This window comes from Coregonus clupeaformis, unplaced genomic scaffold, assembly GCF_020615455.1.
Source record: "Coregonus clupeaformis isolate EN_2021a unplaced genomic scaffold, ASM2061545v1 scaf0265, whole genome shotgun sequence".
NCBI lineage: Eukaryota > Metazoa > Chordata > Actinopteri > Salmoniformes > Salmonidae > Coregonus > Coregonus clupeaformis.
Window position 1 is genome coordinate 59,996 of NW_025533720.1, and position 14,055 is coordinate 74,050.

The following is a 14,055-nucleotide window of genomic DNA, read 5'->3' on the forward strand; positions in this document are numbered from 1 at the left end:
TATTGGAAACCGGGGCCAAATCAAAGTTTATTTGTCGTGTACACAGATTTGCAGGTGTAACAGTTTGATGTCATGGATGGTCAGTAATTGCACCCATAGCTCTGTCTATTAACTTGAGAGTGGTTACATGTCTTCAGTCCCCTCCTTCAGTTTTTTACCAAAACAGGGAATAGGCTTCGTTATTGTTTCAATGGCTGATTGCGGCTTTAAAGAAATGTCTGCAGGTAACCGTCCAGGAGAGCTATTAAAGGCCCAGTGCAGTCAAAAATGTGATTTTCCTGTGTTTGATTTCCACACTGAGGTTGGAATAATACTGTGAAATTGTGTAAATGATGATAATGCCCTTTTAGTGTAAGAGCTGTTTGAAAAGACTGACTGAAATTTCAGCCTGTTTTGGTGGGATGGAGTTTTGTCCTTCCATGGTGACATCACCATGCGGTAAATTAGTTAATAGACCAATAAGAAAGAGTTCCAAACCTCTCTGCCAATAACAGCTAGTTTTCAGTTTCCCCCTCCCCACTCAGACCACTCCCAGACAGTCCTAGATACATTCTTGCTTGAGAAATTCTCTTTGCTAAGATTCTATTTTTGTTTCTTTTTGACAATTTTAAGTGAAAAAAATCACAGTAAGGTACTTAATTGTTACCCAGAAATGATTTGATAATGAGCTAAAAACGTCTGCATTGGACCTTTAAAACGTGGCTCCTGAGGTTCCCTTGTATAAAGCTCTCACTAAAGAGAGATCAGCTGTCTGTGGGAGATGCAGCCTTTTCCGTATCTGTGATTGATTCAAACACCCTCGATCAACTAATCGATAAACCGATTATTCTAACTGATCCCTACTATTTAGTGAGATGGTTTTAGTGTGGGAGTCACTGTCAACCTGCTCATCATTCAGTAGGCCTGTGTCTTGCTTTGTCTCAAAGTATATCACTCTGTAATCTGTTTCTCTCAGGGACAGTTCAGGTTGCTGGTTCTGCTGAGCCCATTGTGGCCTTAGTTGGCGACGACGTCATCCTGCCTTGCACCCTGAGACCCACCGTTAGCGCTGTGTATCAGACAGTAGAATGGCAGAGACCTGACCTAAAACCAAAAGAGGTGCATCTTTACAGAGATGAGAAGGATAACTTTCTGCTCCAGAATCCACCATTCGGGGGAAGGACGTCACTGTTTAAAGAAGAACTAGTGGAAGGCAACGCTAGTTTAAAGCTGACCAGAGTGGAACTCTCTGATGCTGGAAACTACACCTGTTACGTTCCACTGTTGGACCACCAGAAAACCACCATTCAACTCATTGTTGGTGAGTCAACACACCTGCCGACCACCCAATCCCCCTTAAGAGACAGATCACATGAAATCAAGGGTGAGTTCAATGTCAAGTCCATTGCCTGATGAGTATTAGTTAGATTGGTTAGCCTACATGCTAACCTTAATAGTGTGATAACCCCAGCTAATTCAATGTACAATGCTGTGAGTCATTGGAAGTTACTTTTAGAATTTTAAGGTCCATAAGTATCAGCAAACCCTTGTTATATTTAAGCAATAAGTCACGAGGGGGTGTGGAATATGGCCAATATACCACGGCTAAGGTCTGTTCTTATGCACGACGCAACCTGGATATAGCCATTAGCCGTGGGATATTGACCACATACCACAAACCCTGAGTTGCCTTATTGGTATTATAAACTGGTTACCAACGTAATTATTTTATTGTCATACCCGTGGTATAACATTATAAACAAGGTGGTTTGAGCCCTGAATGCTGATTGGCTGAGAGCCGTGGTATATCTCTGTATCTCTATAGGTGCAGCGTCTCGACCAGTTATCTCCATTGAAGGAATCAAAGGTGATGAGGTGGTCCTGCGCTGTGAGGCTGAAGGCTGCTACCCAGAGCCTGTCATGGAGTGGTGTGACGTTCATGGACGTGTCCTCCCTGCTGCTGGACCTCCAGAGACATCCAGAGACCGTGAAGGCTGCTACACTGTGACAAGCCATGTCATCGTCCCGAAAACGGACAACAACACGTTCACCTGTCGGGTTCAACAGCCGGAGATCAAACACATGAAGGAGAGACGGGTTCATATTCCAGGTGAGGGTCTGTTTTGGATATTTGAAAGAAGGCACTATCGGTAAAAAATGTCCTGTTGTTTAAGTCATTTCAGGTGTAATACGCATTAGGTATTGTAATAATTCTACATCCTGTGTTTCAGATCAAATGTTTCCTAAGCAGTGCCAGTCCTTGTGGCTGACAGGTCTTGTTGCAGCTGGAGTCACAGCTCTTGTTGGAGTTGGAGGTCTCTACCTGTTGATAAGAAAAGGGATATTGACCATCAGCATGGAGAAACGTAAGTCATGGGAGTTACTTCCTGGTGTGGTAGTGTTAGCTGGTGGAGGTCTAATTGCGCTATATAAAACAACCTAAAGAGAGAGGTAATTCATGTCTGTCTACATCAGTGGTCACCAACCGGTCGATCGCGATTGACTGCTCCATCTCCAAGACATTCCTAGTCGAGCACCAAACATTTCTGTAAAAAACCCAACGATAAAGCCTTGTGTTCCTATTTATTTTAATTTTTTGGTGCTGTTTGCAGTAGGTCCACTTGATTCAGCAGCCCTGGTGCCGGGAAGGAAAAGTGTTCCCATTTCATGTGAACATACAACATCATAGAACTCTGCCTACCCGGCAGGTCCAGAGAGCAAATCAAGTGCTCCTATAGGCCGACCACTGGCCAATCAGATAGCTCAGATCACCGTGTCTGCACAGTTTCTTCGAGCCATAGGTTTAAAACAAAGCCTCTAACGCACAGCAAAGTTGATGCTGTGAGATTTCAAAACGTTTAAAACCAAGACTAGAGAGAGACTCAACGAATACAGCAAAGTTGATGCTGTGAGATTTCAAAAACGTTTAAGTTCATGTTTGTTGTTATTCAGCACTGTCAACACTTAGTGTGACTTGAGTTTTGCCATCAGCTGGACGACTGTCCTTTTCTCAGCAGAGGGAAGGAGGGTGGAGGGACAGTGAGTCGGGTGAGAGTCAGCCTCCCCACTGCTCTCTCCCTCCCCTCAGACTGACCATCAGATACAGGTCATCAGTCAGCCTCACCACTGCTCTCTCCCTCCCCTCAGACTGACCATCAGGTCATCAGTCAGCCTCACCACTGCTCTCTCCCTCCCCTCAGACTGACCATCAGATACAGGTCATCAGTCAGCCTCACCACTGCTCTCTCCCTCCCCTCAGACTGACCATCAGATACAGGTCATCAGTCAGCCTCACCACTGCTCTCTCCCTCCCCTCAGACTGACCATACAGGTCATCAGTCAGCCTCACCACTGCTCTCTCCCTCCCCTCAGACTGACCATCAGGTCATCAGTCAGCCTCACCACTGCTCTCTCCCTCCCCTCAGACTGACCATCAGGTCATCAGTCAGCCTCACCACTGCTCTCTCCCTCCCCTCAGACTGACCATCAGATACAGGTCATCAGTCAGCCTCACCACTGCTCTCTCCCTCCCCTCAGACTGACCATCAGATACAGGTCATCAGTCAGCCTCACCACTCTCTCTGTCATCAGTTCAGTAAAAATAAAAGCTAATTATTATTCTCACTTAGCTGTGCCTCACAAATAATACAACACATGATCTATTACCAGTGTGATCATATAACACATTTTATAAAATATAATTTCTAAGTGGTCTGAGAAGAACAAGATATAGCCAATATGCAGTGATAATGTATTGGACTTATAGCCTACTGCACAAACCTCATTGCTACAGAACAGTTTTTAATTGGTTAATGTTGCTTATGTTTTTTCAGTCATGTTTAAAAGAGAATCTGAGGGGTAGATCTCGGCCTGCTTTTTCACTCAAAGTGATCTTGACTCAGAAAAGGTTGGTGACCACTGGTCTACATGGTCAAGAGGTTGAACAGAGGAATTGACTACATAGTAGATTTCACCAGTCCAGGGATGTGAAACACATACTTAGTTGACTGTGTTCATGTGACATGTTAGACGGTTGTGTTCAAGTCCTGTCTCTCATCCATTTAAACAGGAGCGTTGGACGTCAGTAATGCAGAACCCTAATGAAGAAGAACAAGGAGACGACGAAGAATGAGGAAGATGAGGCCAGTGAACCCAGTCTGTCAAAGGTTTAAAAGATTGTAAAATATCTAATTTATAATAATAGTTTTATATGCCATTTAGCAGACCTGTATGGACGGTCCCAGGAATCAAAAACACTATCCTGGAGTTACATGCGCTACCAAGGACCATGCTTGCCTATGACTATATAGGACTATGCATCGCTATATTTACATGTTAGTCATTTAGCAGAAGCTCATATCCAGAGCGACTAGGGTTAAGTGCCTTGCTCAAGGGCACCGACAGATTTTTGACCTAGGTGGCTCAGGGATTGGAACCAGCAACCTTTTGGTTACTGGCCCCATGCGCTTAACCACTAGTCTGCCTACCGCTCCATATATAGCACTATGTCGTCAGCATTTGTTGTTGCATCCGCCATCTTTGGTGTCGCTTAGGTAGTCAGTAATATGTGCCGATGTATTCATTTATTTGACAGGGACAATGCACTTTACTAGTAAAAGCACCAGTTATTGCGTACAGAAGCAATCAAAGCCTGGCTGAGTTGGAAAGAGGGAGACTGTTTTGAATTGCCGGGGTCGCGGCAGAGGTCACGCGTAGGGAGTTGCTGAAGGGATATTCTGATCAGGGTCTTCTCATGTGCTAAGATTTGTCTCTGGGGTCACGATGACCTCTCACTGTGCCAAAGAGGGGCATTGTAACTTCCCTGCCAAAATCACCAGGTGCTCCTCTATCCTGTAACTTTGCCTTAAAGGTAGACTAGCCTGTAATCTGCAGTTGGGTTGAGTTGGTGAGGGTTAGTGTTTCTCAATCTTGGTCCTGGGGACCCAAAGGGGTGCACAGTTTTGTTTTGGGAAACAATGGAACAGTATCTAACATATGGAAACCACATGTTTGACTCAGTTCCATTGATTCCATTTCAGCCATTACAATGAGCCTGTCCTCCTATAGCTCCTCCCACCAGCCTCCATTGACTGGGTTAGAGAGTAATGATTTTGGACCTTTCGGAGGAGACGGGGAGACGTGAGGACAACGGGTCTGTAGTGTTTGAGTTCCCATGAAGAGATGGTGGATACACTGCCTAGAGTCTCTGTCACTGCAACGGATTTCCGGAGAAGTCGTTTTGAAAATCAGCGTGAAAAAGAGCGCCACCAACTGGTGGGGGTGATAGAGGTGCCGGTTTAGATACAGTGCCTTCGGAAAGTATTCACACCCCTTCCCTTTTTCCACATTTTGTTACATTACAGCCTTATTCTAAAATTGATTAAATAAATAAAAATCCCCATCAATCTACACACAATACCCCATATTGACAAAGTGAAAACAGGTTTTTAGAATCTTAAGCAAATGTATTAAAAATAAAAACTGAAATTGTTTATTGACATAAGTATTCAGACCCAGATCTGGGGAAGGGTACCAAACAATTTCTGCAGCATTGAAGGTCCCCAAGAACACAGTGGCCTCCATCATTCTTAATTGAAATAAGTTTGGAACCACCAAGACTCTTCCTAGAGTTGGCCACCCGGCCAAACTGAGCAATCGGGGAGAAGGGCCTTGGTCAAGGAGGTGACCAAGAACCCAATGGTCACTCTGACAGAGCTCCAGAGATCCTCTGTGGAGATGGGAGAACCTTCCAGAAGGACAACCATCTCTGCTGGACTCCACCAATCAGGCCTTTATGGTAGAATGGCCAGACAGAAGCCACTTCTCAGTAAAAGGCACATGACGACCCGCTTGGAGTTTGCCAAAAGGCACCTAAAGGACTCAGACCATGAGAAACAAGATTCTCTGGTCTGATGAAACCAAGATTGAACTCTTTGGCCTGAATGCCAAGCGTCACGTCTGGAGGAAACCTGGCACCATCCCTAGGGTGAAACATGTTGGTGGCAGCATCATGCTGTGGAGATGTTTTTCAGCGACTGGGAGACTAGTCAGGATCGAGGGAAAGATGAACGGAGCAAAGTACAGAGAGATCCTTGATGAAAACCTGCTCCAGAGCGCTCAGGACCTCAGACTGGGGCAAAGGTTCACCTTCCAACAGGACAACGACCCTAAGCACACAGCCAAGACAACGCAGGATTGGCTTCAGGACAAGTCTCTGAATATTCTTGAGTGGCCCAGTCAGAGCCTGGACCTGAACCTGATCGAACATCTCTGGAGAGACCTGAAAATAGCTGTGCAGCGACGCTCCCCATCCAACCTGACAGAGCTTGAGAGGTTCTGCAGAGAAGAATGGGAGAAACTCCCCAAATACAGGTGTGCCAAGCTTGTAGCGTCATACCTAAGAAGACTCTAGGCTGTAATCGCTGCCAAAGGTGCTTCCACAAAGTCCTGAGTAAAGGTTCTGAATACCTATGTAAATTTGATAGTTCAGTTTTTTATTTTTAATACATTTGCTAACATTTTGTGTGTGGATTGATAATGTTGAAAAAAACGATTTAATCAATTTTAGAATAAGGCTGTAACATAACAAAATGTGGAAAAAGTCAAGGGGTCTGAATACATATATTTAAGGTAGATTATATTTACTCTGTTATGCTGTATGCACTGACATGCATGATTGTTGATGTTCAGGGAATTCAAGTGGATAATGAGCACCACAGCAGCTTTAACTCAGACAGCAGTGTGTAGCTTACTGTAGCTGCTGGTAAAGTCACCACAGCAGCTTTAACTCAGACAGCAGTGTGTAGCTTACTGTAGCTGCTGGTAAAGTCACCACAGCAGCTTTAACTCAGACAGCAGTGTGTAGCTTACTGTAGCTGCTGGTAAAGTCACCACAGCAGCTTTAACTCAGACAGCAGTGTGTAGCTTACTGTAGCTGCTGGTAAAGTCACCACAGCAGCTTTAACTCAGACAGCAGTGTGTAGCTTACTGTAGCTGCTGGTAAAGTCACCACAGCAGCTTTAACTCAGACAGCAGTGTGTAGCTTACTGTAGCTGCTGGTAAAGTCACCACAGCAGCTTTAACTCAGACAGCAGTGTGTAGCTTACTGTAGCTGCTGGTAAAGTCATTCAAAGCTTCTAATTTATCACTCAGGATGGAACTTTCCAGTGCTACTATTTTTGACATGTAATATTATTGAAACAAAATCAGAACACTCCATAGAACAATAGTCTATGTATTTTCTTCCATTTATAATTCCAGTGGTGTAAAGTACTTCGGTAAAAATAATTTAAAGTACTACTTAAGTACTACTTTACTATTTATATTTTAGACTACTTTTACTTCACCACATTCCTAAAGAAAATAATGTACTTTTTACTCCATACATTTCGACTGCCACACACAAGTACGCATTACATTAATACTTTTACTTTTGATACTTCAGTATATTTAAAACCAAATACTTTCAGACATTTACTGAAGTAGTATTTTACTGGGTCACTTTTACTTGAGTCATTTTCTATTAAAGTATCTTTACTTTTACTCAAGTATGACGTTTGGATACTTTTTCCACCACTTTATTTCTTTACTCCTTATTTATTTCATAATTGCGCGAGTGGCATCGTTTTATAAATTCAGTTACAAACGGAGTTTAAGCACAATAGTTAACAGCTCCTTTTTGTGAAGGTCAGAAACCGAATCGCATATTTTGCAGTCAGCCTTTCTAGCTGTTCTTGATTATGGTGGTACTGTTTTATCAAAGTGCAGCTTCCTCTACTCTTAAATCGCAAGGTACCAAACCCGTTCACAGGGCTGGTTAACTCTGGAGACTCCTTTGGTGTCTAGAGAATTAGCTAAATCAGCCTTTGGTTTCCTTGCGCCTTGCGTTTGGAATGATCTACAATGTGCTTTAACATTTGAGGAATTGCTGTTTCTGGGGTATTTGACCTTGTTACTGAATAATGTATTTTTTATTAATTTTTTATGATTGTGTTTTGTTTTTCATGTATTGTAGTGTATAATTACGTTTATTTTAATGTGTATATGAATGTGTAGTTTGGTAGTATACGGGGTTCCCCTGGAAAAGAGACCTGTCTCAGCACTGACTTCCTGTCAAAATAAAGAATGTGAAAGAAACTTTAATTTGGCTCCATGGTTTGTTTACTGTTACTGTTGCTTTTTGAGCTCCAGTCATCGATTATCTGCAGATAAATTATCACAACATTCTCTGAAGATGGTATTCCTCAATGCAGGAACTATATATAGAGAGGAGAGCGCCTCATTCTGGTCCACGCTCATTTTTTCAGTGCGTAAATGTATTTTTTTTGCAGGCCATCTAATAATTCGGTAAGGTAAAAATGTATTTGAGCTCTTATCAGGAGTCGACTGTAAATCATCACCTCCCAAAATAGTCAAACAATATCATGAATGAGTAGAATTAGGTGAAAGTGGATGAGAAATACTATTGGACAGATGGAAACAAATGTATCAGATGCCGAGACAAGACCGAGACACTTATGTGGTCTCAAGACCGGACTCCACTGCTTCATCCTAATGTAAGCTAAATGCATTGGATACAAAACAAACACTGTCATATTATAAAGGAAAACATGTCCAATGTAATTATATGCACGCATATCAAACAGGAATATACATTAAATGTATTTCTCCTTGCAGGGGATTAGACAGTTGAACTGCAGCCTGCCCAAGCCTCAAAACCAGAACCGTGGGGAGAAATCAGCAATTGTCATTCTTCAGAATATTTTTAAATTTACGTCATTTAGCAGACGCTCTTATCCAGAGCGACTTACAAATTGGTGCATTCACCTTATAGCCAGTGGGACAACCACTTTACAATTATTATTATTTTGTATAATTTTTTTGTGGTATTATTTTTGTATTATTATTTTTTACTTTTTTTTGAGTAGATTTTTTATTTTCTGTTGTTTTATATATATATATTATTGTTTTTTATTTTATGGTTTTTGTAATTATTATTATTATTATTATTATTTTTATATATTGTTTTTTTTTTTTGGGGGGGTAGAATGATTACTTTTATACTATCCCATGTATAATAATAATATAATATATATATATAATATGAACACTTATTGGTTTCCTGTATCTGTGCATGAATCATTAGAACACAGTCCATTGAACAAAATAAGTCATCCCCAAGTGAGGGACATCAAGAAGACGAACCTCCAACACTCAAAAGCTTGTTTGGTACATGAAGGCTCATGACAGTCACGTCTGTTTGTTCCAGACCCTTACTGAACACCTCATTAAAGACAAGGCAGAGGACAAAGTCTACTTCTGGGGAAACCCTGACAAAAGAGGTACTGCTCCTCCTCTCCATGACAGACGCAGGATGGAGGCTGCTTACTTCTATCCAATCCCGTCTGACCAACGCTCTACAACCAGCGGCTCATCCGCTTCCAGTGCCAGTTTTGAATCCAACGATAGACTGGGCCGACAGGGTAAGAAGAAACGACTACCGGAGGCAGAGGGGACCGTTCACACGGTCCCAGAACCCACGGGACTGAATGTCTTTCATTTATCGAGCAAGATATTGAGCCCTGTCCATGTCTCCTTGCTTAATAAAGGGTTCTCTTTTGTGCCTACAACTCAGATTTCGATGTTAAGGGAGACATGTTTTTTTTTTTTAGAAACATCTGTTTAAGGGAATACTTTAGCTCCCCAAATCGTGATATTTCAACTGAACATTTAGCTTGCTCACCTGCACATACTCTGACTCCTTTTAGAAGTAAGAGTTATTTTGTACCTCCAGCCAATCGCAATCACTCTATTGAGACATATTGCAGACTCGTTGAAAAAGGTAGTGTTCATCTCCTGAAGAACAAACATGAGTACATATCTTTCCATAATTTACCTAAGGATAAAAACAAGCTTTGCTTGATTTACAATCAGCTACGTCAGTCCTTACCCTCCCTGCTAATAAGGGTGGGTCGGTTGTATTCATGGACAGGACAGTTTATGTAAATGATCATAGACAACTGCTTGACAACACCTTCTACAAGAAACTGAGAAGTGACCCCACTGCCCAATTTCAGAACACTATCTTTACTGTCCTGGATGGGTATTTAAGTTATTTGCCGAAACTACACAAGAATGTTACAAAACCTCCAGGGCGTCCTATTGTAGCGGGCATTGATGCAGTAACGGCCCCTTTATCGACTTTTGCTGACTTTTTTATTAGACCACTCGCATAACAGCTCCCCTCCTTTGTAAAGGACACCAGCAGTATGGTCTCTATTATTGAATCTCTTGATCCTCTCCCTGAGAATACTTTGTTAGTTACTTTTGATGTTGAGTCGTTATACACGAATGTTCCTCACGACGGCGGTATTGAAGCCATGGGACATTTTCTTCTGCAACGTGATTCTAATGAACTACCTTCAAGTGCATGTAAAGTCGTGGTCAAACGTTTTGAGAATGACACAAGTATTGGTCTTCACAAAGTTCGCTGCTTCAGTGTTATGAGATAGTTTTGTCAGATGTTACTATGGTATACTGAATTACAAGCATTCCATATGTGTCAAAGGCTTTTATTGACAATTACATTACGTTTATGCAAAGAGTCAATATTTGCATTGTTGACCCTTCTTTTTCAAGACCTCTGCAATCTGCCCTGGCATGCTGTCAATTAACTTCTGGGCCACATCCTGACTGATGGCAGCCCATTCTTGCATAATCAACGCTTGGAGTTTGTCAGAATTTGTGGGTTTTTGTTTGTCCACCTGCCTCTTGAGGATCGACCACAAGTTCTCAATGGGATTAAGGTCTGGGGAGTTTCCTGGCCATGGACCCAAAATGTTGATGTTTTGTTCCCAGAGCCACTTAGTTATCACTTTTGCCTTATGGCAAGGCGCTCCATCATGCTGGAAAAGGCATTGGTCGTCACCAAACTGTTCTTGGATGGTTGGGAGAAGTTGCTCTCGGAGGATGTGTTGATACCATTCTTTATTCATGGCTGTGTTCTTAGGCAAAATTGTGAGTGAGCCCACTCCCTTGGCTGAGAAGCAACCCCACACATGAATGGTCTCAGGATGCTTTACTGTTGGCATGACACAGGACTGATGATAGCGCTCACCTTGTCTTCTCCGGACAAGCTTTTTTCCGGATGCCCCAAACAATCGGATAGGGGATTCATCAGAAAAAATTACTTTACCCAAGTCCTCAGCAGTCTAATCCCTGTACCTTTTGCAGAATATCAGTCTGTCCCTGGTGTTTTTCCTGGAGAGAAGTGGCTTCTTTGCTGCCCTTCTTGACACCAGGCCATCCTCCAAAACTCTTCGCCTCACTGTGCGTGCAGATTCACTCACACCTGCCTGCTGCCATTCCTGAGCAAGCTCTGCACTGGTGGTGCCCCGATCAACTTTAGGAGACGGTCCTGGCGCTTGCTGGACTTTCTTGGGCGCCCTGACGCCTTCTTCACAACAATTGAACCTCTCTCCTTGATGTTCTTGATGATCCGATAAATGGTTGATTTAGGTGCAATCTTACTAGCAGCAATATCCTTGCCTGTGAAGCCCTTTTTTTATGCAAAGCAATGATGACGGCACGTGTTTCCTTGCAGGTAACCATGGTTAACAGAGAAAGAACAATGATTTCAAGCACCACACTCCTTTTAAAGCTTCCAGTCTGTTATTCTGACTCAATCAGCATGACAGAGTGATCTCCAGCCTTGTCCTCGTCAACACTCACCTGTGTTAACAAGAGAATCACTGACATGATGGCAGCTGGTCCTTTTGTGGCAGGGCTGAAATACAGTGGAAATGTTTTTTGGGGATTAAGTTCATTTTCATGGCAAAGAGGGACTTTGCAATTCATTGCAATTCATCTGATCACTCTTCATGACATTCTGGAGTATATACAAATTGCCATCATCAAAACTGAGGCAGCAGACTTTGTGAAAATTAGTATTTGTGTCATTCTCAAAACTTTTGACCACGACTGTATTAGTGGGATAGCCTCCCCGGCGAAGGATACATCGACACGGCCTTCAAAATCAACCAAATGAAGGCACCTTAGAAGGCATGAAACATGACCATTAGAGGTGCACTTACCCAACATGACCACTAGAGGTGCACTTACCCAACATGACCACTAGAGGGTAGCAAACATCAACAGAGGTGTCTGCTTTCTCCAACACACAGTGAACACAGTAAACAACGTTTCAGGTCTTTGGATATGGAGTCTTTCCCTACTGAAGTGCAGTTGGGGTATATTAACTACAGAGTCAGAGCATTTATCCCAAGACCAATGCAGTGTGATCATTGTAAATCTTTTGGTCATGTAGCAAGTGTTTGCAGAAGGGAGAATCCGAGATGTCCAAGTTGTGGAAAGGATCATATTATGTGTTATAAAAGTGATGAATATGTGATATGTTGCAATTGCAGTGGGAACCATGAAGCCACATCTTCTGAATGCCCCACAAGGGTGAAAGAGAATGAGGTGGCCTAAGTCAGGGTTGTCCAGAGCATTTCAGATGCAGCAGCTGTTAAACGGGTTCAGGGTTTGAATGTTGCACCAGAAGAGTCCATGATAGTGGATAGACCTCCAATGCAGGATGCAGGGGTTGCCATTCACCAGCAGGATCCTGACATTTTAAACATTAGAAGGTTTGACTTCGTGGCATTTATAGCTATGGTAATTGATGGCACTGCCAAGGTGGAGAGAAGGTTCTGGAAGATAGAAATCATAGTGATTGCGGCGGAGCGGTTCCCGGGGCTGAAAGATTTCACAGCAAAGGAGTTACATGGAATATTGGCACAAGCCGTACCACCTTCTCAGGTCCTAGAGTCTGGAAAGGGAGATATGGAGAACTAAAAGAGGGAAGAAGTGGGAGTTTTGTTTGTTTTGACAATGTACTATTTATAAGCGTGGATTAAGTTAGTATCACTATTAGGTATGGATTCTGGCTTTTTAATTCTATATATATTATAAACCGTCCAGTTGGTGGCGGCAACATACCTTTTTGGGTGTAGTCCGCCATAAAACCCACAGGAGAAGAAGAAGAGGAAGAAGAAGAAGAAGAAGAAGAGACTTTCCCCGCATCGGATCAATGTTTCCGTCACACGGAGAGAGCTACAGAGTAAGTATCTTTTACAATCTTGAATGAAATCTAATGTAATGTTTTTGCTACATCTGTGAAGTTGTAAGAATGGAAAAGCGAATTGAAAACATTATTATACACTTCTATCTCTGGTGTCATCTACGTCTGATACACGGAGTATTGGTTTCAGCATCATCGGTAGCTGCCGGTAGAATCAGCCACCACTTGTCTGCATTTTCAATCATACTTTTACAATCGTAGCTATTTTAATGCATACTATCGCTTCAATTCGTGCTTTGTTTTATGGTATAAGACGTCTGTGAAGTTGTGATAAAGTTTGTGAAATCGTGTGTACGTGATGCAGGCTTCAGTACAGTAACGTTAGCATGCTTTTATTCAACATGTATGTAGCAGTATCAGTCATGTAGTAGCTAATACATGTGTTATGTTTCTAGTGTAATGGTGTGATAATCGCGATATTTGCCTTGCAATTCAATCTACACATGCATATGGGTCTGCAATGTTAGGTAGGCCATTCAATTCCCTTGACATTCTGCAAGCATGAATACTTTACAAGAATGGAAGATATGCATTGTGTTAATCTTACTATTTGCCCATGTAGATCTGACATGCATTGAATGCTTGACATGCATGCTTTCCATAAATGCAGTGTGTACTTTGCACAGATGAAAACCCTTCTATGATTACACTCCCTTCCTGTATCTGTCATAAAGGCCTATGCATTCTTTGTCCTATAGCTACATAACTAAATCTAGTAGCTGTCACTTACCATTCATGCTGCAGCTTGGCTGTAGATTTACTCTCACGGTGCTGAGAATGCTTAGTAATGTAGCTGTCAATGATGTATTCTCTGTGTTTAAATGTATTTGGCTAAGGTGTATGTAAACTTCCGACTTCAACTGTATGTATTCTGTATGAACCTTTGGATGTACAGGTACCTCCAGCACTCTCTCCTGCCTCATGTTCGGCCCCTG

The 14,055-nt window shown here is 42.4% G+C and overlaps 1 protein-coding gene across 1 annotated transcript; it reads left to right on the top strand.

The window, feature by feature from the left end:
* Positions 1 to 214: 214 nt before the first annotated feature.
* On the top strand, positions 215 to 4,080 carry LOC121561095 (CD276 antigen-like). Its single transcript, XM_045214479.1, has 5 exons — positions 215 to 224; positions 956 to 1,300; positions 1,805 to 2,089; positions 2,211 to 2,345; positions 4,049 to 4,080. Exons 1-5 carry the CDS (start codon positions 215 to 217, stop codon positions 4,078 to 4,080), a joined length of 807 nt encoding a protein of 268 aa, XP_045070414.1.
* The last annotated feature ends 9,975 nt before the right edge of the window (positions 4,081 to 14,055 follow it).

Excerpts from the sequence above, each read along its gene's own strand:
- LOC121561095 (XM_045214479.1), top strand. Across the intron at positions 1,301-1,804 it reads CACCATTCAACTCATTGTTG|GTGCAGCGTCTCGACCAGTT; the intron begins GTGAGTCAACAC and ends GTATCTCTATAG. Across the intron at positions 2,346-4,048 it reads GACCATCAGCATGGAGAAAC|GAGCGTTGGACGTCAGTAAT; the intron begins GTAAGTCATGGG and ends CCATTTAAACAG.